Genomic DNA, 26,667 nt, shown 5'->3' with positions numbered 1-26,667 from the left:
TTAGTGGTACAAATGAGAGGCCATGTCAAAGAGGCACTCTTTATCTCTGCTCAAATAAGATTTCTTCTTTGACATGTCTTCACATTTTGTACTATGTTAGAGTGGAAAAGAAAAACGTTGACAGTGATTGCTGCAGCTCCTGAAATCCCTGGTAAGTATGCTATATGCTGTAAGCTAGCCAGCTAACCACTGTAGGGTCTACCTGTTAGCTAACATTAACTACTGGATTGTTTGCTATTAGCTGGCGAGCTAACTGTATGCTTTAACTTAAAATTGCTAGCTTCAAAAATCATATGTATCCATGTATATGAGTGGAGCTAGCAATTGTCAGCTAAAACATATGTTTAGCTTATAGGCAAATAGCAAACATTCCAGTGGCTAACTTAACTTGCAAATAGCCTCTTTGGTATGGGTTATGGTTCGCTAGCTAGCTAGCTACAGCATATTACATAATCACTGTGGATTTCAAGGACTGCAACAGTTTCTGTCCACATCTGACACTGCAAGATCCTCAGTCTTTGTGGTCAAAATACAATCTTTTAAATGCATTTTCAAAGTATTTTAGTGTATGGTACACATTAATCACTTATGACGCGGCATATATTCTTATAAATGCATGAAAATGATTACACTTAACACCTACAATGAAACATTATGATAAAGCATGAATTATTATAAATACATCAATATGGACCTCACTTTACTTAACACATGGAATGATAACTTATGATACAGCATGGACTGTTATATCACACTATGAGTCCTTACTACAGTTAATTGTTGATGTGTGAATAAGTGAGTATAAATATTTATAATGCATTATAAGCCCCAGCGTTCAACCTCTAGTTTATAACAAGTCAAGAGCATCCATAAGACCCTTGCCACTTAAAAATCATTATAAGTCACATCTATAATGGCTTATGACTATTGATATAGTGTGTCAGTTAGCACTATATGTGTTTATGAATGTATTCATAAAGTGTCATGAATGCATTATAATTCACTGCATTAATGCATTATAGATGTGGTCTTCATATCAAGTGTTAACTATTTTTAAAATTGAAGTGGTACCAGCTTTCCAAGTAGACATGGTGGTGTTATTACATGTATCTTTTAGAAAACATATGTTTCCATTAACATACTGTATGTAACACAGGACATCCAGAAAGGTTGGCCACAGAAGGACAGCATGACTCATTCACCTTTGTATCTACATTTTCACATATCTCCACTAATGCTCAGCTGTATTCAACACATGTACAGTTACTGCACTCACCCACACACAAATCCATGCTCCATTGACAATATCGCCTATTCTCTCCACACTGTAATCTGGCTCTGTAATTGCCTGCAATGTGTCTCCAGGCAACAGTTGGGCTTCAAGTGCTCCATTCTCAACTCTGAACAAAGACTCTTTTCTGATTGGCCCAGCACTTCCCTTACTTTATTTTCACACCAATCAGATGTCATGTTTACAGGCACGCACAGTGAGTGGTGGAACGCCGAGGTGAGAGGAATTTGCACTGGCACCTTAGAGGCCAACTGTTTGATTAGATCCTTCAGGTATTTAAATGAGTTGGATTAACAGAGTACAAGGTAGAACAAAATGTAAAAAATGTTCCTGATTGGTTAACTGCACTGATTTTACTGGATGTTATTATTGATGTGTCTTTGTTTTATTGTGTTAGTGGCTATGATGAAGATAATATAATAACATGTGGATCAAGTAGTGTAAAGCAAATGGCCAAAATAAATTTGCTATCTGCATACCTAAATGTGTTAAGGTTTATTAGCATTTGGTTCCATTTTATCAGCTGTTTCACTGTGGCAAAATATCTATATTAAACCCAGTTTGTGATAGGTTGAAAAGATTTCATGCAGTGCTTTATCCACTAAGGACTGACACCCAATTTTGAAGCTTTTAGTTGCTTTTAGTTGCTTTTAGTGTCTTTTGGTTAATTGTTTTGGGCCTGTTTGAATTTGTTCAGAGAATTATTATTAGATTATTATCAAGCCAATTTCATTAAGATAGTACAACTTGAACTTTGGTTTAAATCAATTAGTTTAGAAATCTGAGATTAAATAATGGAAAAGATCAAGCTGAGTTCTTAAAATCTCCTTTGTAAACTGACTGATTCTGATGTGACTGATGTAGAGGACCTGTGCCATCCAGACTTGACCCTTTTGGACGGACCCTTCTGCAGCAGAGACCCACTCAGAGCTTTAGAAGTCAGGGTGCTGTTCTAGCAGATGTCCATAACATCAAATCAGGACCTCAACACTGCAAGACAATGGATCATTACATTGGACATCTTTATCAACCAAGATAAACCTTTATCTTCTGCACACACGTGAGACATTACCAGCCTGTTTACACCTGGCATTAATACGCGTCTCGGTGATTTAAGTACAAATGGACAGCCGATACACATTACACCTGTTTCTATCACGTGTCTTAAGCTGACCACCTGTGTGATTTTGTTACTCCTACCTCATTTACACTAGAAGGTCAAAGGACCGTGTGCACAGTTCTTACATCCACGCACGGGTGGGGCGTGCCATAGGCGAAATAGGCAGCAGCCTAGACGCCATCCAGAGAGGGATGCCAAAATTGCGCCCACGTCAGAGGACTTTTTTACACTCACCAATCAGCCACAAAGCCATTACAATATACAGAAGGATATATCTACGTCCTCCTCTGTAACACACCCACCTAACTAGTAGTACACTCAACTCATAAACTACCACTACAGCATAGAGGAGTGTATGTGAAGAGAAAGAACATAAAACAAAAAAACAACAACTAATCTGTGTTGAAATCGGCAGGGATGCCATTATGATACATTCAAGCTCTGTTCAATAAAAATGTGCTACAACCAGCACTGTCCACACTCTTGCTAGTTTCTCGATTCGTTTGTACAGCTGGAGATATTGCTGTCAGCAGAATTCAGCATGAATCCTACCACATAACAAGATGATGAATGGTCACGTTACACTTTGTCCAACTTGTGATAAAATGTGCAAGTTATGGAAAGTTAGCGCCGAGCCTCCAGGAACAGCGCTGGGCTTTGGAACTACTATCGGTGCATTAAATGTGCGATATCTAAATCTTTTTGTGCATCATTATTTGCGCGCTGTTATCAAAATAGCCTAAATTGACAACGTAATTTTCCTCTTACCTCTTACATACTTGTTGGGGCCTGACCACCTTAGCAAGTGGTTTGAGTGATCGGATCACAATGTGTGTTGTTGAAGGTTTACACATCTATTTAAAGCTGTCCAGTTGTGATTAGATCATCGAAACATCTTAATACCAGGTATAAACAGGCTCAAAGAGAGCTATAAGTCATTATATGTTAAAAACAATGTAATCATAAGGCAGTTTGATCTGCTTGATCTGCTTATCAGCATCAAGCTGGAGCACTGCCTTCAGCATGTCCACAAACATCAGCCGGTCATTCAGGTCTGCAACTTCATCAGCAGAATTCTCAGGGCTGAAGACCTGGACCTGCAACATGAATAATAGCAAAGATCAGGGGGATCCTTAATGAATTTCAGGAGTGAATAAAAAAAACCCTCTCAGGAGTTTTTTAAGTGTATTCTATGTATGCTTGAGAAATAAACTTATGTTCAATTCATTTACAGTGAATTATCAAAAAGAAAACCTACATGCAGGAGGATTCACAGGGTGGTGGTGAGTGAGAGGTGAGCTTCCTCCTCCCGGTCTCCATCAGCTGAATTCCTGTCTCTTCTTGGCACCGCTTTAGTGTCTGAAAAGAGAATGTTATTGTTAGCAATGACATTCTGAGTGCAGTAAACCTGCATTAGCAAACAAAACTAAATATTTTGTTACATGTTAGAAATGTGAGAAAGGAAGAGGAAGATTGAAAACATTTAAAAGGTGGCTGTGGACGTACACAATTAACTTAAGTTCTAGGTTGTACAATAAGTCAGTGAGATCAGAGTAATGAGGAAACAGCAGGTACATGGAGTTTCCAGGGACTGGTGGTGGAGTTGTGGTCTATCTGGAAAAACAGTGAGTCTTCTGTCCAGGGTTGAGCAGGCCGTCTGGTTGACCCTGAGTCTCCACTACGTAGCTCATGTGAAGATAGAACACAAGGTCAAGTCACACTGGGAGACCACGTCGAGGACTTTCAGTAAGTTCTAACAGACTCGTTTCTGTATTCATTTCTATGAATAACTTAGCAGTAGTTTCCATACTGTCCAAAACTGTTAAGAAAAGTAAATCAGATGATCAAATTCCAACTAACACTTACTATATCCTATTCACACCTGCTGAGGTTTGCTGTCTTGGTTCAAACTACGGGGCCTCTGTCTTAATATCTCATAACCTTCATCAGTATGCACGCAGCGTTAGCTCCCAGCAGACCGGCAGCTGCTGATAGTTTAATGATCAGCTGATGTCTTGTGCGGTAAAAAGTGCCACAGAAGAGAAAGTCAGGTAATTTCGGGCCCTGCTGACAGTATTTACCATGATTACAAAGCACGGTAATCACACACGGTTATCATGATTATTTAAATTTGAATGATAGTACTAACCAGTCGTGATAATCGTGATAACCAGTAACTGTTACATCCTTACACGTAATATAAGAAGCACGATGGACTCTTTAGGGCGGGAGGGAGGGGCAGTGGATGGATCCAACTTAACCCAGATTTTTATGTGGGAGTACAGTGATTGCTTTGATGGGTTTTCTTCTGCACCTCACCATGTGGCGTTTTCGACGAAACCTAACCATCTGTGCCCTTGTTCCCTAATTCTAACCATGCCTGTCAGCATGTGCTTTTGTTGACGTCCCCGCGTTGGTTGCTATGTGTTTTTGTTGCCTAAACATAATCCTGTGCTTTTGTGGCTTAATCCCACCATGTTTGTTGACATCCCAGCATCAGTCGCAGCATCCCAAAACGTCAACAGCAGACGCAGAAAGATATCTAGACTGTAAAATGTGGACGCGGAAGTCCACTAAGAAAGTGGCAATATATGATGCCTTGGGTTGAGAGAGTAGTGGCATTTCTTGCTACCTGGAGTGCTATGTTTGATCTACTATCACTGCTGTAAAACCCCTCACAGAGAGTGTGGATGTCATATTCTCAGCATAACAACTTTTTATTAGCCTGGAGTACATCAAATACAGCTCCACTTAATCACCTAAATGGGCAGGTAGGACTGTATGAGCCAGCCTAGCAGATGACACGCTGCAGGTCAGGCCGAAGTCAGTCACTTTGACCCTGTACGGCTTCCGTAGATGGTTCACCAGCATCTCATTCTCCAGCTTGAGGTCTGCATGTATTATCCCAACAGCCTTCAAGTTGTCGAGTGCAGTGGCGAGCTGAAAGGTTATTGAAGTCATTCATTAATAGTAAGGTCAAAGATATGCCATCAGTATTCAGTATTTATCAGTATTTAAAGTGCCTCTTAATGCAGAGAGAAATGCAGCAGAACATACCTGCCAGACAATCACTGATCTCCCTCAGAAGGATAGGTTGGAAATATCTTTCCTTCATGAAGTCAAAAAGACTTTAGTCCAGGTGCTTATCGGGGAAGCCACCGGGGGGAAACACGACAGATCACAGACAGATTTTACATTAGCTTGACCCACGCTTAAAGTAAGACTTTGAGAAGCATGAACAGTTTCTATTTCTATCTCTTCTTCTGCCTGCGGGACGAAAGAGTCCTGTTTTTTAACATTTTGATAAGTCTTCATCCTCGCACACTTCGCAGCTGTCCCAAAGGTGTCCTGCCCCAGGAGAGACTGCACCAGGTAGTTGGATGATCCAGAGCATAGCCAACCTCCGACGCCATCCTGGGTGGGAGGAGTGGAGGACGTTTGCCATCAGAAGATGTGACACTGGCTGCTGGGAGCTGGAAGCTGAAAGGAAAGCAGCAGAGAGTAGATGTGGATACATTTAGTCACCATGTGATGCTATGATAGTAATTTGTATCACATAAATACAATTTTTGTTGTGAGAAAAGAGAGGCAGCTGACATCACTGGGATTTCTTGGGAGTTTCTCTCAAGATGTTCTTCAGTTCTGACTTTAATTCTTCACTCATTCATCAATATATAAAGCGCATAAAGTTTACCAGATAATGGAGTGTCATTTTAGTGGACAAGAGCAGCACGGTAAAATTATGAGAGGCCTGCAGAGAATACCAGCACCAGCACCAGTGGACAGCACTGCGACCCAAAGTTAAAATATTTTTACATTTAATTTACTGCTGGATTTTATGTAGCTCAATTATATAATGAGAAAACATGGGTGATCCGGACAATTACTGTACATTAGTAGAATAATTGTGTTTTTTTCCACAATGTACTTTTGGTTAGATATGTCAAATAAGGTCTCATATTAACAACATTTTTAAAGACTTTCCAGGTTTTTTCTATGACATAAAATACATCAGTAAATACTCCACTTGTCAATTTTGAAGATTTTGTGTCATAAAACAGGTGATCGCTAACAAGTGGCTAAATGAGACGACAGAATGTCACATCAAACAGCCTCATTTTGGTGGCTATGTTGTGTACAAAGCGGCTAAGTATTGCTTGTTTGCCTCAGAGCTCATTTTCCTCAATAATTCAGGAGCCTGTGGAAAAACATCATAGGCTTTTTGTCAAGCCAACCTAAGCAATTTCCGGGTCAGCTGGAAAAAAAAAAAAAACTCATCCCAGCACCACTCTGTTAGCATGGTTACTACTTTTAAAAAGGTGGTATCTAAACTGTGTTTGACCTAAACTCAGTGCATATCAAACTCACTCACAGAATACAGATGCTCAACGGGACAAGCAGATGGTAGCATCTGGCCCGGCAATAACTACTAACAAGTGTGAGCAGCGGTGTGTACAAAGTAAGAGAAAGAGAAAGCATGCTAAAACGCTCCTGCAAAAGGCCCATCAGTTTTTTGGTTAAGTCCCACCATTTTCAGCCTCTCTTACATAAAAATATAAAATCACAGGAGGTTGTTTCTAGTGAAAGAGCGCGGAGGGCGTGCTAATCACTCAGCATGACACTTCAAGTGAGCAAGTGGGGTGGGGGGCTCTGTTGGGCTCCTCCCCAGCTAATTGCTAATGTCAGCATGCTAACATGCGCACAGTGAATGTTAGCATGTAGATATGTATGTTTACCATGTTCACTACGGCTTAATTGAGTCTGTTAGCATGCTAATTAGCACTAAGCAGACAGAGGTTGTCATTAAGTCGTCAGTATGATTCTTCAGAGGTGGCTGTTAGATGGTTGATTACCTTTGAACAGCTTTGGTATTTCATTTAATCACCATGGATAATGTTCAGTTTTCATGGAGTATCATAATTGTATATATTGCACTTAATAATGACCTTTTGGACCAAGATAAAAGAAAAATAGTTTTTGGGACAAAACCAAAAATTCTTTGACTAAACTGTAGAGCTACATTTTTTATATCACTGATAAACTGATTTCATACCGTAAATTTTCAATTAATAGTTGGGCTATTATTTGCTTAAATCACTGACCTCAACAGGCTTATATTTGGCACAGGCGTCTATATGGGACAGGCTTTTGATTTCATTCACACAAAGCTGTTGCTCAGAAAAGATGGAAATACAATCATATTATTTATTTAACCTTTTGAAACCTGGGCAAATTGGCATATGTTTTCAGGAGGGTAATTAGCAACAAAAGAAGACATTTCCTAGAATTTAGCAAGAAATCTGTGAAATGTTAAATAAAATTTCCAGAAAATTTGCCTAAAAGTAAATAACGTAAGTACGAAAGTAAAACAAAAGAAATGACCTGGGGGAAAAATGCTTAAAAATTATATTAATTCTGTAAATAAATAATTATTATAATCACTGATGTAGTTCACAGGACATTTTTCCCTTGCTTTTTTAAAAATAGTTTTCTACATCTACTACTCTCTTTTTTTGAGTCTCTCTTGATTACTATGCTGGTAATATTCGCTTCTTTGGTGCTCATGGTGTAATATGTGTAATATAAACTGAATTACTGAATCGTAAATAATCTTACCAAGCTAACATTGTGAGTAGTATGTCCATATTGACAAAAGTCTAAACATATATTCATACTGTATGCATTATCTAAAGAGCTAATGTTATCTCCAGCAGGTAGCCAACAACCCGGTTTTACACATCTAAAAAAATAAACTTCATGGCGTCCAGACCGGGCCTCTAACTGAGACAGTGCTTCAAAAGATGCAGCATTTTCAGTGATGCACAGTGAAAGGAACGGTTAGCATTAATTGCCAATGTTTCGATAGAAAAGAATTACAACAAGAACAGCACGAGCAACTAAAAGCAATTTGCAAAGTGTGTACTACATGTACAGAACAAAATGTGTTTGTATCATTCCTCTGTGAGATCTGGCGTGTGAGGTCTATCTGTGGGTTTGTGCAGGACTGTGTGTTAGTGAGCTGTATTTATGTCTGAATGAGTACATGGTGTTACTTTGGGGGGTGAGTCATAGCTGTGAGTGTGACTCATCTCATCTCGTCTCCCAAGTCACACACGGGCAGGAGGGACACCTAACGTCTCTAATGGAGACAGTTTGTACGTACACAAACAGGAACTTCCTCTAGGTCACCACTTGTCCTCAGAATCATACTAGTTTTTTAGCACAATGCTCCGTTTACTGGCCAGCTGATCGATGATTGCATTTTTGGTTGTTTTTTAAGCACTATTCTAGAGGAAAAATGCTTTTGGGTTTTTGAATTGTAAATTACAATAATTAACATCATTGATTGTTCAAGGTCACCCTTAAATAGCATCCTAAAAACAATAATAGTAAGACATATTTTTCTTTTTTCTTTCCATCTCTTTCTTCCTGTTGCAAAATCATTAACATATGTCTGCCTATGAGCGAGCGTCAGTGCCATCACAGGAACTATTTTCTGTCTGTGTTGTCAACATGCTCCTCGCACACTTTTGAGCGTGTGTTTGCACGGCTGATTTGTGCATGCTGGATTTATTAGCAAGTGTATGTAAGTGCATAATGAGATAGAAAAGTGGAAGCAGTGGCAGCGTTTCCTGTGAAGATGGAGGTTGCTGTACGCTCCACTAACTGCAAAGCTCAGAGTGTGAGTCACACTGTTGTGGGAGAGAACTGCACAGCCGAGGATTGGGCTGCAGTCTGCTCGGCTGATTGGCAGACCCATCCAACCCTGTGTGTGTGTGTGTGTGTGTGTGTGTGTGTGTGTGTGTATATATATATGTGGGTGCTGTATCTCTGGGTGCCTGGGAGTCTGCTGCTCTGATATGATACTGTAACATCTCATCTGCTGTGGAAAACAGATAGAAAGCTGGAATGTCTCTCAGACAGTGTGTGGGGTTGTGTACTCTTTGCACAAAAACAGATCTGTTGGCAGATATCTGGAAAAAATAAATCAGTCAATATATTTATTATTTTAAATTTCATAACAAGAAATGATAAAAGAAGAAATACTTTCAACATTTGACCAGGAAAACTTGACTGAGATACAGTATTTTGTTTTTATTTTTAAAAAGAGGACAATCTGAGGAAATAAAGTCATCATCACCTAGTATAAAACTTTAACATGAATAAACATTATGTTAGGAGCCACAAAAGCATATGTGCATTTAGTTTCAGTAGACTCTAATGAAGGTCATGGAGTCAGAATGTGTTGCCAAAAGATTTGTAAGAAAAACAAAAGCTTGAACTCTATGTAAATAACAGCTGCGTTGGCTTGATTTTTTTGTTTGGTGTTGTATTTTCCCACAGATGGCAATGCAGATGATACGACACCATGTTGAAATATTTACAACAGAGCCTCAGTGGAAGTGACAGAAAACATCAACAGGTAGAATCAAAAGCTGCTGTTCTCCATCCAAGTGTATTTCCATCCAAGAGCTACACCATGATTTACAAATGGCCAGAGTTTACTGTGCTTTTATAATAAATTGTTAATTTTAAACATATTTTCCTTACAGGGCTTAATGCACATTTGAAGTCTGACAAAGAGATGCTGCTCAAAATGTAGCATATATCATATCAAAGCTTTAAAGCCTAGAATAAGTGTTGTTTTTAACCCAAAGGGCCTGCCTTAATATGGCACACACTCGTATCACTCTGCACAAAATCCATTTTTCAAAATCAAGCTTTAAAAATATTATAAATTAATATTATTTTCCACTTTCATTGAGTTTTGGGTTTTTTTTTAACCAACATCATTCCTAATCATAAATATCAATTATTCATTAATTTTCTGAATATTAACCTTTAAATGCCAGGTTTTGGTTACGATGCCACTATGTTTTAGATGATAAAAAACAACCAGAAAATAAATTATTTTCAATATTCTACATGCTAGGTAGTTTATTTTTATTATCACAGCCTAGAATATGTCAATGATTTGAAGCATTATTGATTTTTATACATTAAAATCAATAAAGCACGGTGGCTTTGTGGTTAGCACTGTTGCCTCACAGCGAGAGGGTCCCTGGTTCGAATTCCAGTTGGAATGGGGTTTGGTCCGGGCGGGGGCCCTTCTGTGCGGAGTTTGCATGTTCTCCCCGTGTCTGCGTGGGTTCTCTCCGGGGTCTCCGGCTTCCTCCCACAGTCCAAAGACATGCAGCTTAGGTTGATTGGTGACTCTAAATTGCCCTTAGGTGTGACTGTGAGCGTGTCTGGTTGTTCGTCTATATGTGTCGGCCCTGCGATGGTCTGGCGACCTGTCCAGGGTGTACCCCGCCTTCTGCCCAATGACAGCTGGGATTGGCTCCAGCCCCCCCCCACCCTATTTTTTGTGCAGAGTCAAATATTTACACTCATACTGCTCTGCACACAAATTGCGCTTTTCAAAATCAGACTATGAAAAATATAACATTTTAATATGATTTCCTACTTTCACTGAGTTTATTTTTTTTTTAACCCCCATCAGTCCTAATCACAAATACTTATTAATTTTCAGATTTTTAACCCTTTGCCAGGTTTTTTTTTTTGAATGATTCCACTATGTTTTTAGATGTTAAAGACCCCACAACAAATTAACTTTCAATATACTACATGCTAAGTAGACTTTTTTGTTTGGATGATCACAGCCTGGGATATGTCAATGATTAGCAGCAACACTGACGGTGATAGTTCACCTATTGGATATAATTTTAATTATAATTTAGGACTTTGGCTTCCCTCAATTTTCAAAATAAGATAATCGAGATAAAACAATTATATGCAACGTGTGCAGCGAGAGAGAGAGCACAAGCGACAACAAGCATGAGTGGGGAGAGCAGATGTGTGTGTGTCTGTGATGGTGACAGCGAGACTGCAGTGAGAGGAGCAGAGAGTGTGACGTGAAATGCAGCTGTGTGATGTGTCAAATGGCAGCCCACCATAGTCTTTGTAATTAATGGGGAACACTTGTGGGGCTAGACGGTAGACGGTCTGTGTGCACTGTGAAATTATATTGTTGATTGGAAAAAACAGTGGAATTTGGATTTTATCTTCCTGGGTGGGTCTCAATTTACCTGGGCGGGCCAGATAAATGCACACACACACACACACACATATATATACGTATGTGTATGTGTGTATATATATATACACACACACACACACACACACACACACACACACACACACACACACACATATATATATATATATATATATATATATATATATATAAACATGGGAACTTGTGTGCATATAATGATGAACTCTGAGGTCTCCGAAAATTTCCACAGGGTTGTGAATACTGTAACATCATGTTCTCTTGAACACAGCAAATACGATCCCATTTGAACATACCCAATTGTATTTTTTTCTGGGATGCACCAATTTTTTTTTTTTTTTTTGGCAAAAATACCGAAAATTTACGACACTTCTTAAAGCTCTTGTTTTTTTGTTTGTTTGTTTTGGGTTTTTTTTTAAATTTTTGTCTTTAAAGATACAATCATAGATTGACAGGGAAGGTGGGAGAGAGATGCAACAAGGACGGCAGGTTGAAATTGAACCTGGGCAACTGCAAAGGACTTAACCGGTGTGGGGCACACATACTATCAGGTCAGCAAGGGGTCATCCGAATGCACTTTAATTAAAAAATAATAATAATTTAAAAAAAAACTTTATACATATTTTGCTTACAGGGCCTGAAATTTGTTCAGTCTTCCACAGAGATGCTGCTCTAACTTAGGCTGGGCTAACACTAGATTCTACAGCTAAGTGTAAAGCCTTGTCTAAGTGCTGATTTGAGCTAAATATAAGCTAACAAGCTAGTGTCAGCATGCTAACATGCTCATAATGACAACTGCTACGATCAAATGGAGCTGATGAGCTCGCGTTGACGACATGAGAAGTTGTGTACGAGAAATTGTGAACCTGGAGCTCTTGGAAAACTTCCAGGGTGTGAATACAAGCACGATCTGATTACATTACATTACAACCAACCAATCAGCAGCATTTAGTTTAGCTTAGCACGTAGAGCTAATGCTAACACAAGTCCAGTAACATCTATTTTCATGCATATTTTTTCTCATTAAATAGACCCAGAGGTTAGATATATATTTAGTAATTCCCACACCTAAAAAATGTGCTTAAAATCCAAGCAAATCTCTGTATGCGGTTGCTGCTTGAACGACTTTGAAATGGGCATTTTTTTAAAAAAACATTTATTTTCTTATGGGTGGTTATCTGCACGGTGCACTGTGAATGACATCACAACAACAAAGTGCTGCTGATTGGTTGGTTGTAAGTTGTAAACAACGTAGTCATCAATCCAGGGACAACACTTACTTGGTGACATCAGATCGTGCATTAATACTGTAACCTCGTGTTCTCACGGTAAACACGACCTCATTTGAAAGCAGCAAACATGCTGATGTTTAGCAAATACGTTTAGTCAACTATCTTAGTTTTGGAAAAAAAAATGCTAATTACTCATTTGCATCACATAAGTACAAAACTGAATTACTCAGACCCCTTTAGAATCTTTGTTATCAATCAATCACAACACTCCGTGCTCACTCCTCTGCCTGCAGAAATCATACATGTGAACTCACTGCTGCCATGCTACACTAATGGAGCACAAAGCTAATTCAGGAAGATTCTTACAATCAGCGATCACATTCTCACAAGTCAATGAGGTGGTGCTTATCACCTGACAACCATTCATGCTTGCTGCTGCTGTTTCTGTTTACGCCGCCTGCTCCTACCTGCTACTGCTGCTGTTACCCTCGCCGCTATCTCCACCCTCCTGCCTCCTCACCCTCTGCTGGTTTCTCATTACTATACTTACAATGACATCTGTTGCCTCGTGCATTTATGTATCTCTGATATCGCAGTGATCCGTATCTGCTCATGTATCTGTTCATGTGTGCATCTCTTGGGGGGGATTTTATGTGCTTCCCTTAAAATCTTGTACAGCTTGGATTCATTTGGGGAGCAGCCAAAGAGTAACCACCCGTATTTGTCACACTTAATTCTAAGGGCTTTAAGATAATTTAAAATGTACCAAACACACAAGAATATTGAAATTTCAATTAAGCTGATAGAGATTAGGGGTCAACAGATAATCGGCCTGGTTGATTATTGGGGCTGATATTTGGCATTTTGACGATTATCTGTTTTGGCATTTTATTCTAAAGATTGTCAATAAAATGAATTAATCAAAAAGTGCAAAGAAAGTGTCAGCATGGTAGGAACTTTTACTTTGAAAAACACAAGGGAGCTATTTTTATTTATTCATTTATAATTAATATTTTCATTTGACCTTAAAAAAAGTTGATGGGAACTTGCATTTCAGTTTTTATTAAAAATTTGCTAAAGGTATTTTGTGTTGGAGTTTGCTATACTCCAAATTCTAAATATTGACAGAAAGATTTTTATTTTCATTGTAAATGCATATATCGGTTCCAAATATTGACTATTGGTCTCATTAACTACTAATAATCAGTATTAATATCAGCCCTGAAAAACCAGTATCGGTCAACCCCTAATAAAGATGTAAAAACAATGTCAGGCAGATGTGAACATTGTAATGAATATAAGAGCTGGATAGGAAATATGAGTCATACGCCAGAGCAAAAAAAGCCATAAGAGAGGCAGAGAGGCAGAGATAGCAGTCTCACTATCACTCTCATTTGTCATTTCATGCCTTCAGGCTGTAATTAGCATTTTTCCTTTAAAAAAGAGCCAAATATGCACATAGAGTTGCTCCATTACACGTGAAGCAACAGCAGGCAATCACGTTGCCAATGAACTCATCGAAATTCTAGAAATGGTTATGGTTGACCATGCTGATGTCTCACACATTACGACATGAAGAGATGTTATTTCCCTCCACAAGCACAACTCAATCTAAGCATTTGCAATGGCCAAATTCTTATCCGAGCAGCGCATATACAGTCCATTACCATGAAATGCCATATGCGCAGGAAGCAGACAGAATGCATAGTCATATAGAAAAGTCATGTCAGTTAGTGAATGTTTGGATCCAGTATCATTTAACTGTAAGAGCCGTTCCACTTTTGCACTCCACTGCAACATGTACTTGTACCAATTCAGGCTGTGTCAACCCTCAGATGAACTCTCCATGCATTCATGATGAAGTACTCTACATCCCACAACCAATCAACCTTTGCTTACTTGATGTTAGAGGCTCTGAAGATGAAACAAGATATGGTGGGCAGACCAGCAGCCTGTTTCATCAGCCAAAAGTCTCATTACACCAGCACATCCTCCTACATCAAAAAGAAAATCTGCTATGAAGAAAAAAACAGATATTTATAGCTGATAAATATACTCCAATTAGACCGTCTATTTACAGGGTGAAAGTCTCATTTTAAAGAAATTAAGTGGAAAATGTCAACTATAACATGACTGATTATTGACCTTGTTCAAAGAGTGAATTAACATTAAGACTGATCCTCAAGAAGGAACCTGACTGGTGCAATTAAACAAACATTTAGTGAATTTACAAAAAAAAAGATTGAAGTTGAGGAGTTATCAACCTACATTCTGTTACACTGAGATCATTGTTGTGATTATTTTTAAAGTGATTTTGCTACAAGTGTAAGGCAATTGACTTATATTAGATGAAATATAAGTGTTTTGCATATGAAATATGTTAACTCTTTAATGAACTCGACTTTTCCCTCATGTTAGTGGTATGGCAATATCAGTCTGCTGGTTGTTCCACTGTTTTGATTCAGACTTACAGAGAACCTATTAGGCTCTTTTTCAGGTTTATACTTGCATTTTGGGTTTCCATTAAGACATGTTTACTTGCTTTAATAGCCAAAAATCATTTTACATTCCTCATACTGTTTGTACTTAAACACCTGTACTGTGACCCTCTGTCTGAGCCAGACAGAGAAGGTTATGGCAGCACTTTCTAGCATAAAAATCACCAAGAAAAGCCAAAATCTCCACAACAAATATTTCAGCAGGAACATTTACCATAAAGGAATTTACAAAACAAGATTTCATGTTTCCCTGATGCAGCTACATGTAGCAGTGTACTTGCAGCCAGAAGAATGACCATCACAGAGTACAGGATAGGCACCTGGCTGCAGATACAGCACGGGTCCACAGGTGCATGCACAATAGGCATCTCCACAGGAACATGCACAAGAGTCGCAGTTGACAGGAAATCACACGTTCTAAGCAGTGGAAGTTAAAGTGAGGTGGAAGTGGACAGAAGTAGGAGAACTTAGGTAGCAATAACAGAGTAGATTTTGTGAGTATTTGGAGTTTTGTGGAGTGGTTTGTTTTTGTTGTTGAAATTGTTGTTTGGTGAAAATGAGCCCGATGTAGCTGCTGTTTGCAAGTTAGCATCATATATGAAGATGAAGAATACTAAGAAGTAAGCATCATGGATGTATTAACTGTGCTGCTGATGAAGGACAAGAGAGGAGGAGGCCGTGCTTAACTCAACAAGATAAGGTCACTGAACAGTTTGACACAAAACTACAAGGATTTTTTTTAAGACTTTTTGTGTATTTGTACTTGTAGATTCCAGCACTTGTTTGAATCTTATTGTCATTTGATTAAACCGTTTTATTGGTTTAAAGTGTGTTTTATTCTTTCCGTCCTTAAATAGATACATTCAGGGTTTCAGGGAAACCTCAGAAAGAGTGGCAGAGGATGATGAGGGATCCCTCTTCCCTATCAAAAACATAGGAAGAAAAGAATGAGCAATAAAAAAAATACATCCCCCAAAAGTCTGCAAGAAATTTGTAAAAAAAAAAAAAACAAACAAACAAATAAATAAATAAAAGGAAAAGAAAAGGGAAAAAAGTGTTTTGAAATTATAATAATTCTGTAACATAATTTTAGATATATAATTATGATAATTATAAACATAGTTTCCCCATGGCTTCTTCCCTTTTTTCTCAGTTTTCTAATTTCTTGCAATTTGTGGAACTTTTTATACTTTTTAGTTGCACATTGTCTTTTTTCTCATGTTTTTGAGAGAAATCGCACCAATTTCCTCAAGCTTTAAAGGTTTAAATACTTGAACTTCTTAAAGCAGCATCAGAAAAGTGATGTTGCTCCAGGTTTCAAAGGGTTAACTGTCCCACTTTAACAGTATTCACTGCTTTTTATATTTCACACAGATACATGGCATGACAAGAAACAAGACAGAAAGGACAAAGTTAAGGGTAGTGAAAATTAAAAATGCAAAACTCAAGATCTTAAAACCTTCCAAAAACTCAGATGAAAATGTATTGTTCATCTGCTGTTATAATATTATGCCCATACACCCAGTGTGATTGAAGCAACAACTCACTTCTTCTGTGGTGGTTGTCAAAAGTTGTCCACTGAAAAGCAGGAAATCACTAACTGAGTGGAGGGGATGAACCAAAAAAAAGTAGATTAAAACACTTCATCACAAAATAACTCCAGTAATACATTAAACATTAGATATTGATGATATATAACAACGTCAGATGATCTGAGGTGGACTTTAATTTTAATAACTTAATTTTAATGACCAGCAAAAGGCGGCCCCTTTTTTACAACAATTTCCTGTACTGTGTTGATCTATCTTGGTTAAGTATTTATGAGAGGAAGGTAATAATAAGGTAGCTAAATTCAAGGCTGCAGGTATGCAAAGACAGATGTTAATAAAGTCATATTGCTGGAGCATTTTGGATGATTATTGTGTCTTGAGAGAAATATGTTGTGTAATAAATGAGTAGAGTTGTGTTATCCAATTTCCTCCTTTTTATTAATACCCTAAAAAATGAATCTTGATGTGCAACACTAATTTACAGGCTTTGAATGTAAATCTATGTGCTATTAAAGGTTTTATGTAAGATTGCTTCACTCAGTGTGACAACTGATAGCAGCTCAGTCATCTTGTTAAGAAGGATGACATGTTCCAACAGGAGCTGGATCCAAAATCGGAGAAAAATTAATAACATCATCATATTACAAATCTTCTACAACTGGTATATAGCTACCACTATGTAGCAGTGTACTTGCAACTCCAGTACTAACTTTCACAGAGTTCAGTGGCGCTTTCTACAGTGAAAAATCACCAATAAAAGCATCTTGACCAAAATCTTCAGAACTGGACATCTTCCAACAGGAATTGCATCCAAAATTGGGGAAAAATTAACATCACTGGCATATAGTATTTCATGTTTTGTGATGTTTGAATTAAGCTACATGTAGCAGTGTAGGTATACTTGCAGCTGGAAAAATGACTGTAAAAGACCATAGCGAGACATTCTACCTTGAAAAATAATCAATAAAAGCCTCTAAACTAAAATCTTCACAACCAGACATGTTCCAGGAGGAAAATGAATTAGAATTGGGGAGAAATTAACAACCACTGCGACTGAGATCGTATTTTTTCATGACATTAGCGTGTAGCTACATGCAGCAGCGTGCTTGCAATCTGGAAAATGCCTGTAACAAAGTATAGCAGCACATATTTCTCCTGTGAAAGATCACCAATTAAAGCTTCTAAACCAAAATCTTTACTCATGGACATGTTCCAGCAGGATGATGATCAAAATAAGAGAGGAATCACACTCTTGTTTCCCTGTCGTGGCATGTAGCTACATATAGCTATGTAGGTCGCTGAAGAAAAATGAATGTAACAGAGTATAGCGGCGCATGTTTCCTGATGTTCTAAATAATTCGCTAAATGTTTCTTGTTTTTTAAAAAAAAGAAAAAAGAAACAATGCTTAGCCTGGCGAGGGGTCAGATCAGGCATGGCAGCCCGCCAAGTCTATTATACATTGAACCTGCAGTGAAAAATAGGCATGTATTGTGACACGTATCCCCCCTGCTGCTGACTGACAGATGTCTAACTTCTGCTGTATGACACAACACTGCCGGCAAGCTGTTTGAATCTATCTAGGTCTATCCATAGAGTAAAAATGACCATAATTTATCATCATCATTGACGCACTTTTTATTGGGATCCCATATTGAGATCGTTTTATCGCCTAGCCCTATTTGAAATCGGGACGTGTAATTACCACTGACACCCTAGATTACATGTTTCCATGCTGTTAGCATGTCACTACATGTAGCAGTGTTCTTGCAACCTGGAAAATTACTATAACCGACTATAGCAGCACATATTTTTACTGTGAAAAATCACCAAATGAAGCTTCTAAACCAAAATTTTCACTAGCAGACATGTTCCAACAATTACATGGTCTAAAATAAAGTAGAAATGTACACTACTGGCATCCAAGATTACATGTTTCCCTGACACTAGCATTTAGCTACATGTAGCGGTGAAGACTCCCTTGCAGAGGAAACATGACTGTAACGGAGTATAGCATTGCATTCTCCCAAGAAAAATCACAACAAAAAAAAAAACAAAACAGGACAGGAATATGATCTGCAACTGGGACATATCAATAACATGGGCACCCAAGATTACATGTTTCCATGCTGTCAGTATGTTGTGAGTGTAGCACATATTTCTACTGTGAAAAATCCCCAAATGAAGCTTACAGCAAAATCTTCAGTAATGCACTTGTCTTTGCAGCAATATTATCTGAAATAAGAGAGAAATGTACACTATTGGCGACCAAGATTACATGTTTCCCTGACGTTAGCATGTAGTTACATGTAGCTGTGTAGGCCTACTTGCAGCCAGAGAAGTGACTATAACAGAGCATCGTGGCACTTTCTACCATAAACAATCACCTATAAAAGCTTCTAAACCGAAATCTTCACAATCAGACATGTTACAGCAGGAAAATTAATTGGAATCGGGGAGAAATTAACAATTATCAACATCAGCTACCAAGACTGTATGTCTCCCTAATGTTAGCATGTAGCTACATGTAGCAGTACTTGCAACTGGGAAAATTGCTATAACAGCACACAGCAGCACATATTTCTACCATGAAAAATCAAGTAAAGCTTCTAAACTAAAATCTTCACTAATGAACATGTTCCAAAAGAAATATAATCTGAAATGTGAGAGAATTTTAGTCTATTGGCTATTTTTTTTAATGGAGTATAGCAGCACATTCTACCATAGAAAATAACAAATAACCGCTTTTAAACCAAACCAGACAGGAATATGATCTGAAATCAGAACATATCAATAACATGGCATCCAGAATTACATGTTTCCATGCTATTAGCATGTCACTACACGACGCAGTATAATATCAACACTGTTATGAGACATCTTTCACATGCTAACACTAGCTTTTCTCAAAAGTAGACAAAAGCGTTGGAAACAGAGTATTCAGAATGGTTTGCAGCTTGAGGTTTTTGCTCACACTGTCTTAAGAGAAGTATGTTGTGTAATAAATGGGTCAAGTTGTGTTACTCTAAACTAATTTCCTCCCTTTTATTGAGGCCTTAAGTGTATCTTGATGCGCAGTACTAATTTACAGGCTGTGAATGTAATTCAATGCCATATTAAAGGCAGCATATAAGATTGCTCCACTTAGTGTAACAACAGAAGGCAGTCCTGTCATCCCTGATAAGAATGATGAATGTAAAAGAAATATTTTTGTGTTTATGGGTAATAACAGTACGACAGTGTTTCCTCCATATTTAAAGATTATCACTCTTTCCACAATGTCAATTTAAAGTCAACTGACAGGAGAGCCCAAACACGGCACTCGCCTAATCAAAAGTTTGCATTGTGCAAAAGTTATTTTCCCCTCTCGTTTTGTCTGAAACCCATCAGGAGATTTGGCACAGTCAAACACCTCAGCATATTTGCAGTCACCATTGGTTTGTTGAGCATTAAAAATGTTAATTGGAATTTTTAAAAAGGAAAGAAAGTATCGCATTACCATCCCACCTCCTCCAGTCACAGGCTGTCAAAATGCAATATTCCAAATTAGATTGTATTTGGATAATCTTTTGAACTGTAATAGGTTTCCAGCCAGCAGGCATATTACTATTGGCACATCATTATTAAACAAAAGTGACACCGAACCATCACTTTGCAGGCGGCGCCAGATAAACGTTCGACACCGTGCAAATAATATTAGTTCTGCTTCCAGAGTCACTGGCTTATCTCTGGGATGCTATATTGGGTTCATATCCCTGTCGGCTGGCGAGGGCCTTCTGACGGAAGTGTCTAAATTTATGAGTAGTCCATATGTGTGAGGTGCATGTATGAATAGGCTGCTGTGTGTGTGTACTATGTAACGTGTGTGTCGCATATTAACGCTTTTATATGTAAATGCTGTGTGTGTGTGTGTGTGCGTGGGTTGAGAGATGTGCGCCTGCTTTGTGGGTGTGTGTGCAAAACTGGATGCATTCATATGTAAATAGGCAGTGTATGTGTGCCTGTATATGCAGACGCGACCCATATCATGGCATAATGAGATCCGCCACTGTTGGTTACCCTCAGACAGTGGTAATTATGGCTGCAGTGAAAAGGACTGATGCTGAAGGCAGGATGGACGCTCACACACTAACATATTCCACCACACACAGGCCTCAGTCCCACTGACAGCACGCTGCAGGCGAAATGACGACCTGTCCATTTGACGGCGGCATGGGAATAGGATGCCGCTAACTGGATATGATAAATTAGACCTGCATCCGATTTCTAATCAGCTTTACAAAACCTTCATACCTGTTATAATATCAACGCCAGGGAGATACAGGACATTCACAGTGATGTCAAGTCAATAAAAAACTGATAAAGAACCACAATATATAAGACAGCATGATGCTAACAGCTACCAATAACAACAAGAAATATGAAAAAAGAAAAGCTTTTCGTCTCTTATTCAGCCATATCATGTAAGTCACTTACCTTGATATTGCTTCCAGTAATGTCAAATGGAACAACACACCTTCTAACAGCTAGTAAAGCCGTCCATAGGTTGTGTTAAATGGACCAAAAAGATGGTCTTTTATTGCGATGGAGGGAGTCTGATGTATCCATTTGGTCAATTTAATTCTAAGGATAAGTCTGGTTAACCCATTTAAGACCAAAACCAACAACAAATTGATTCATTCAACAAAAAAAGGTATTTCACATGTTGCCAAAGCCCGATTCATCTTATTTCTCTGTGCTAGAAATCTATTGGTGTATAAAAACAAACAGAAAAAAACACACCATTGAGCTTTATTCTTACTGTCCCTTCATTTACATGACAATAAGTCCTAGTTTATTTTGAGAAAATCCCACAGACACTGCCCTGCTGTTGTGAAGACTTGCTAGAGCACCAAACATGAGTTCGCAGCTGAAAATAGTCCCCAACAAATGCACTATTTAAGATTCAAGATTATTTTATTTGTCCCCAGGGAAATTTGCCTTGGATATAAAGGCTGCCACACAGAAATACATTCATAGTGCAGAGACAGTCACACAGACAAGTACAGACATAAAGTACATTCAAATGCATGCAGCACTGCCCCTCATTTTACACTCTCCTTATTCCTGAGTTTAGTCTAAATACCTATTCAAGTGTCTCCGCTTGTATTTTTACTTTACTTGTATAAGATTTACTACAGTTTGAATAATGTTTGCTTTGTTAAAAGCCTATTTCCAGTTTAACACCTGATGCCTTTTAACAAGACATATGCCAAAAAAAAGATGTAGTAGATGTAGAAGCCTATTTTTTAAAAAGTTAAAGAAAAAATGTCCACGGAACTATATACATAATTATCATACTTATATATTTTTTACAAAACAAAAGAAAGTAAAAGAATTCAGTAAAATTATCCTAAATAATTTTTTTTAAAAACTGCCCAGGTTTCAAAAGGTTAAATAAATAATTTGATTGTATTTCAACAAACAGTCTTGTGTGAAAGGAAATAAAGGCCCATCCCATGTGGACGCCGATCCCAAATATAAGCCTGTTGAGTTCAATGATTTAAGCAAATAATACCCCATGCTATTAATTAAGGTTTTATGGTATGTATAAATTAATATATATATTTGTGATCTGATTTAAAAATTTACATCTTGAGTCAATGAGCTAGGGTCAGAGAGCTATAGTGGGTTAATAAACAATTTCTTAGATTATGGTTTTTAGTTAAACCGACAGGTGACAAGATGACTCATAGCTACAGACATGAGCGTGCACTCTGAACACCAGCTAAGAAGGGCTGAGATGGACATGGAACTTGCAGATGCGTGCACAACTCCATCCTCCTAAACCACGCCCATCCGGGGCGAAACAACATGTTTTTAGAGTCCAGTGCTGTGACAATCACAACACCCACAAACGTGACAACAAGCAGCTGAGAGCAGAGCAGCTGTCCATTTCACTGCCTGCTGAGATGACCACAGACTTTTTCAGTCCAACAACCTTACAACTGCACTCCTCCACTTAAAGGCAAGAGATGATAGTAAATAAGAGGGAAGAGAGCTAAAATACTTATCAACAAACGACGCCATGTCCCAAAAACTGCAGCTACAGTGGACGCACACAGTTTACCCACAAGTCCACACACACAATGAAACAGGTTCTCAGCAGCAACCTGACTCCCAAATAATAAGCTTTGATACGGGGGCATGGCAGCCCAACAGATACCCCAAATCCCATTAAAAAAAGACACTTGTACTCACCTATATGAATGCTTCTGTCTCTGACTGGTTAGACCTGCAACCGAAAATTAAACAGATATTTAATGTTAGTGTTGCGGGTCTCAGAATCAGAGACACAATAACAATTAAGAAATTTAGTTTAAAAAAAAAAAGATTGTAGCAGTAATGAAGACACAAAGTGCTAAGTTTGTCATCAGGGTTGGAAATTAGAAGCAGCCACCAGCCAAACTGCTGGTAAAATATGCAAGTGTCTGCTAGATTTGCTTCACTCACCAGTTAATAAAACAAAGGTAGCCCACTGAGTGGCTGGCAGATGTTTGAATCCACTAGCTACTACTCTATTTAACAACGAAAAAAAAAAACACTCAATGCACAACATTTTCTGAGTTTCAGTCTTTGCTTCGGTCCATATTTTTAGTGCATAAAGCTATAAACTATTTATCTAGCTGGGCAATATAAACGATACACAACGTTACCGTGATATGAGACCACATACCATCTGAGATTTTGGCTATCGTCATGTCATGATATCAAACAAGTGCAGTCTTTATCTGATTTGATGTCATTTTCCGAGCTTATCAGGCTGTTCTACTTGTTCTAATACTTGCGTTCACCCACTTAAGTCATTAAATCCACATTACTGATGATAATCAAAAATCTCATTCTGTTAATATTTTGTCCAAATGCAAATAGTCCTCCCTAAAATATTGTCACAGTATCAATATCTACAAATTTCGTCATATCGTTACATTTGACTTTGTTGCCCAGTCCAGCATTTATGAAGCTTTTGGGGAAATTTAAAATATTGTGATATATACCATGTACCGTGTGATATGGCCCAAAAATATTGTGATATTATTTCAAGGCCATGCCGTCCAGCCCTAACTGCTCGTGTATTTTCAGTATTTCTACTTTAATAAACATCATAATACTCATCATCACCCTTGTAGCAATCTATATTTTTATTGGTAACATTGCAAAAGTCTCTGTGCAGTGTGTGCTAAGAAAGTAAACTAAGCCTCTACACTAAACTCACTGAGTGCATTTAACGTCTCTTATATTTTGAAGTGCAAAAATAAAACAATCAAAAAAAATTTAAAGTTTCAGGCATTATTATGTAAACCTCTCCTGTGTTCATTGAATGTTTTGTGGCCTATTTAAATTTTTTTATGTTAATATATGTATATACACACACACACACACACACACACACACAGTATATATATGTGTGTATAATCCCCCAGAAAAACAAGTACTGACTTGAAAACAAATTTCCTCCAATTGGAGGAATGGATGGATCTATCAATCAGCTGTGTGATCAGCCAGGTGTGATGTTTGTTTTTATTAGGTACACTTTTTGTCAGTGTTTGAAAATAGTAAAATTAATCTCTTGGGCTCAGTTACTTTGGTTCAGACAGGAATGTAGATTCACAGGAACTTGCAGTATCCAAATGCGCACACTCACCTGGCCCATAGTCTGTATTCAGGCACGTTCCTGAAAAAAAAACAATAGCCAAACTATTTCTGTGCATTTTCAGTACCAACTCTCTAACCAGCTGCTGTTGGATGTTTGTCTCTCTTTCGTATATTGGGGCAGATGTGACCCCCGGTCCCCCTTAGAGATTATGCACATGGTTGAGGGAGAAAAATGGGAGAAATGTGACGCTGAGAGGACACTGAGAGAGGGCAGGGAAAACAGGAATCTCCTAAGGGGAAAAATTACAGAGTACTTTGTCGTCCTGCACAAGCCTCGCTAACGTTTAGGCCTAGCAGAGGGTCTCGTTGGCCTGGCGCACTGCCACGTCTGTAACACTGTAGGGAAACACTGTAGCACTCATATTGATTTACGCTAAATGCAATTGTTTGCGTTAGCATTACCTTGTCGTGTGGGTTCACTCTGACTGCCTCCATAGACTGGGTGCTTTCGGTTCAGATGCTGGAGCTGAAATAGAACAGAAATAACCATCAGTGCTCTATATGGTACCCCTGGATTAAAACAATTAAATGAAGCCGTAAGGCAAAATTCTCGATCCTCGATTTTTAAAAAAAATCAAATTGTTCAATTTACTTGAGTAATCGTTTCAGCCCTTAAAAGTATAGTGCAAATTACAGCCATGCTCCACTGTACTAAACACATGCATCATCTACCCTGCAATTATTCTGGATTTTCACACTTTGCAAGTAACTATGACTCAGAAAAATGCAAAATACTTTCAATGTGAAACCCATGCGGTCGTAACTAAACATCAACAAATACTGTACTTTTAAAGTGGAGAGGCACCTGGCTGCAGTCACAGTGGAGATCTGCAAGCACATGCGCAGTAGGCATCTCCACAGGAGTATGTGCAAGAGTCACGGCTGACAGGAAATCACATGTTCTAAGCAGCTGAAGTTAGAGAGTGCGGTGGAAGTGTGGGGAAATTGTGAGAGTATTTTGAGTGAGTTTTTGGAATTTTGTGGAGTGGTTTGTTTTTTTGTCATGGCTGGAATCGTTGTTCGGCGAAAATGAGGCAAATGTAGCTGTCGTTTGCAAGTTAGCATCATTCATGATGAAGAATGCAAAGACGTTATCATCATGGATGTATTAACTGTGCTGCTGGCAAAGGACAGGAGAGCAGGAGGCCGTGCTATACTGAGCGAGACAAGGTCACTGAGTGGTTTGACACAAAACTAGATGCTATTTTATTTGGAGACTGAATTACTGTACTTGTGTAAATGGACTCGTACATCCCATCACTTGTTTGAATCATGTTGGCATTAAAATAAACTATTTTGTTGGTTTAAAGTTCTGTCTTTAAATATATTCAGGGTTTTCCAGTGAGGCATAGTCTACTCACATTATTTATAAGAAAAAACATTTATAATTTGATTTGATGGAAGCATTTCAAAAATTTTAACTGGTGAAGATTTAAGTGACTTTACATGTACTAACTTACAAAATCTAATTATAAACTTTTAGATCCACTGCAACTAACTTCTCGATTTAACATACATTTATTACTTGCAATGTTTGTTATTTAAAATATATAGAGCCTATATTAACTTTTAAAACTTTTAAAACGTTATACATATGTCTTTGAATCCATTTGTTACTTCACGGGAAGTAAAACACAGAGAAGGCGGCGGTCTTACTGCGCATGTGCTAAAATGTAAACATCACAGCATTCTCCATAAACATAATACCTCTTTAACAATAACCTGTTTTACACTGTGGGGGAAATATTTATAAAATACTTTCCTTTAAACACTGTCTTCTGTGTGTTGGAGCCGACATAAAACAATATGCAACGTAATTAAATCAAAACTGTCGCGGCCTGCCTGCAGGACAATGCAGGGTTAAAATAAACCCACTACCAGCAGCGCTGTGCCTGTGCGCCCTGCGACCTGAACCTGCCGCCTCACAAGATGGCCGTACTTTGAAGTTTCTAAAGCTCGACAAAAAATGTTCACAACAATACCAAATAACACTAATAACACTGGCCAAAGTGAAGTTACACCTCATGAAGTTGAAATTAGTAATTTACACCGACTACTGACCTGTATAAAGCAGACAGAAAGCAGCAGCCACGAGGACAGGTGTTCTCAACTCGTCATCCAGATCCCAATCACATGTGCGAGTGAAAGTTTCCCCCAATAGACAACCCGGGGGCACCTCTTTTTCAATAAAAGTTCCACTTCAGGGC

The 26,667-nt window shown here is 38.3% G+C and overlaps 1 protein-coding gene and 1 long non-coding RNA gene across 4 annotated transcripts in view; one reads left to right on the top strand and one right to left on the bottom strand.

Annotated features, from left to right (window-relative positions):
• Nucleotides 1–2,657, top strand: part of nrsn1l (neurensin 1-like) — a 190,382-nt gene extending 187,725 nt beyond the window's left edge. For all 3 annotated transcript variants that reach the window (XM_088090302.1, XM_088090304.1, XM_088090303.1), the window contains one exon: nucleotides 2,156–2,657. In XM_088090302.1, the coding sequence (XP_087946428.1) occupies nucleotides 2,156–2,247 (92 nt within the window). In that variant the 3' untranslated portion in view covers nucleotides 2,248–2,657. The remainder of the gene's footprint in view (nucleotides 1–2,155) is intronic.
• On the bottom strand, nucleotides 2,642–26,667 carry LOC148186579 (uncharacterized). Its single transcript, XR_015779452.1, has 8 exons — nucleotides 26,522–26,667; nucleotides 24,863–24,926; nucleotides 24,450–24,479; nucleotides 23,006–23,039; nucleotides 5,469–5,891; nucleotides 3,918–5,351; nucleotides 3,670–3,770; nucleotides 2,642–3,508 (listed from the first exon to the last, which is right to left on the bottom strand). It is a non-coding gene; the product is annotated as an uncharacterized LOC148186579 (long non-coding RNA).

This window comes from Plectropomus leopardus, chromosome 17 (assembly GCF_026936395.1).
Source record: "Plectropomus leopardus strain MGB_pleo_1.0 chromosome 17, ASM2693639v1, whole genome shotgun sequence".
NCBI lineage: Eukaryota > Metazoa > Chordata > Actinopteri > Perciformes > Serranidae > Plectropomus > Plectropomus leopardus.
The sequence above is the reverse complement of the archived record's forward strand: the minus strand, read 5'-3'. Positions and strand labels throughout refer to the sequence as shown.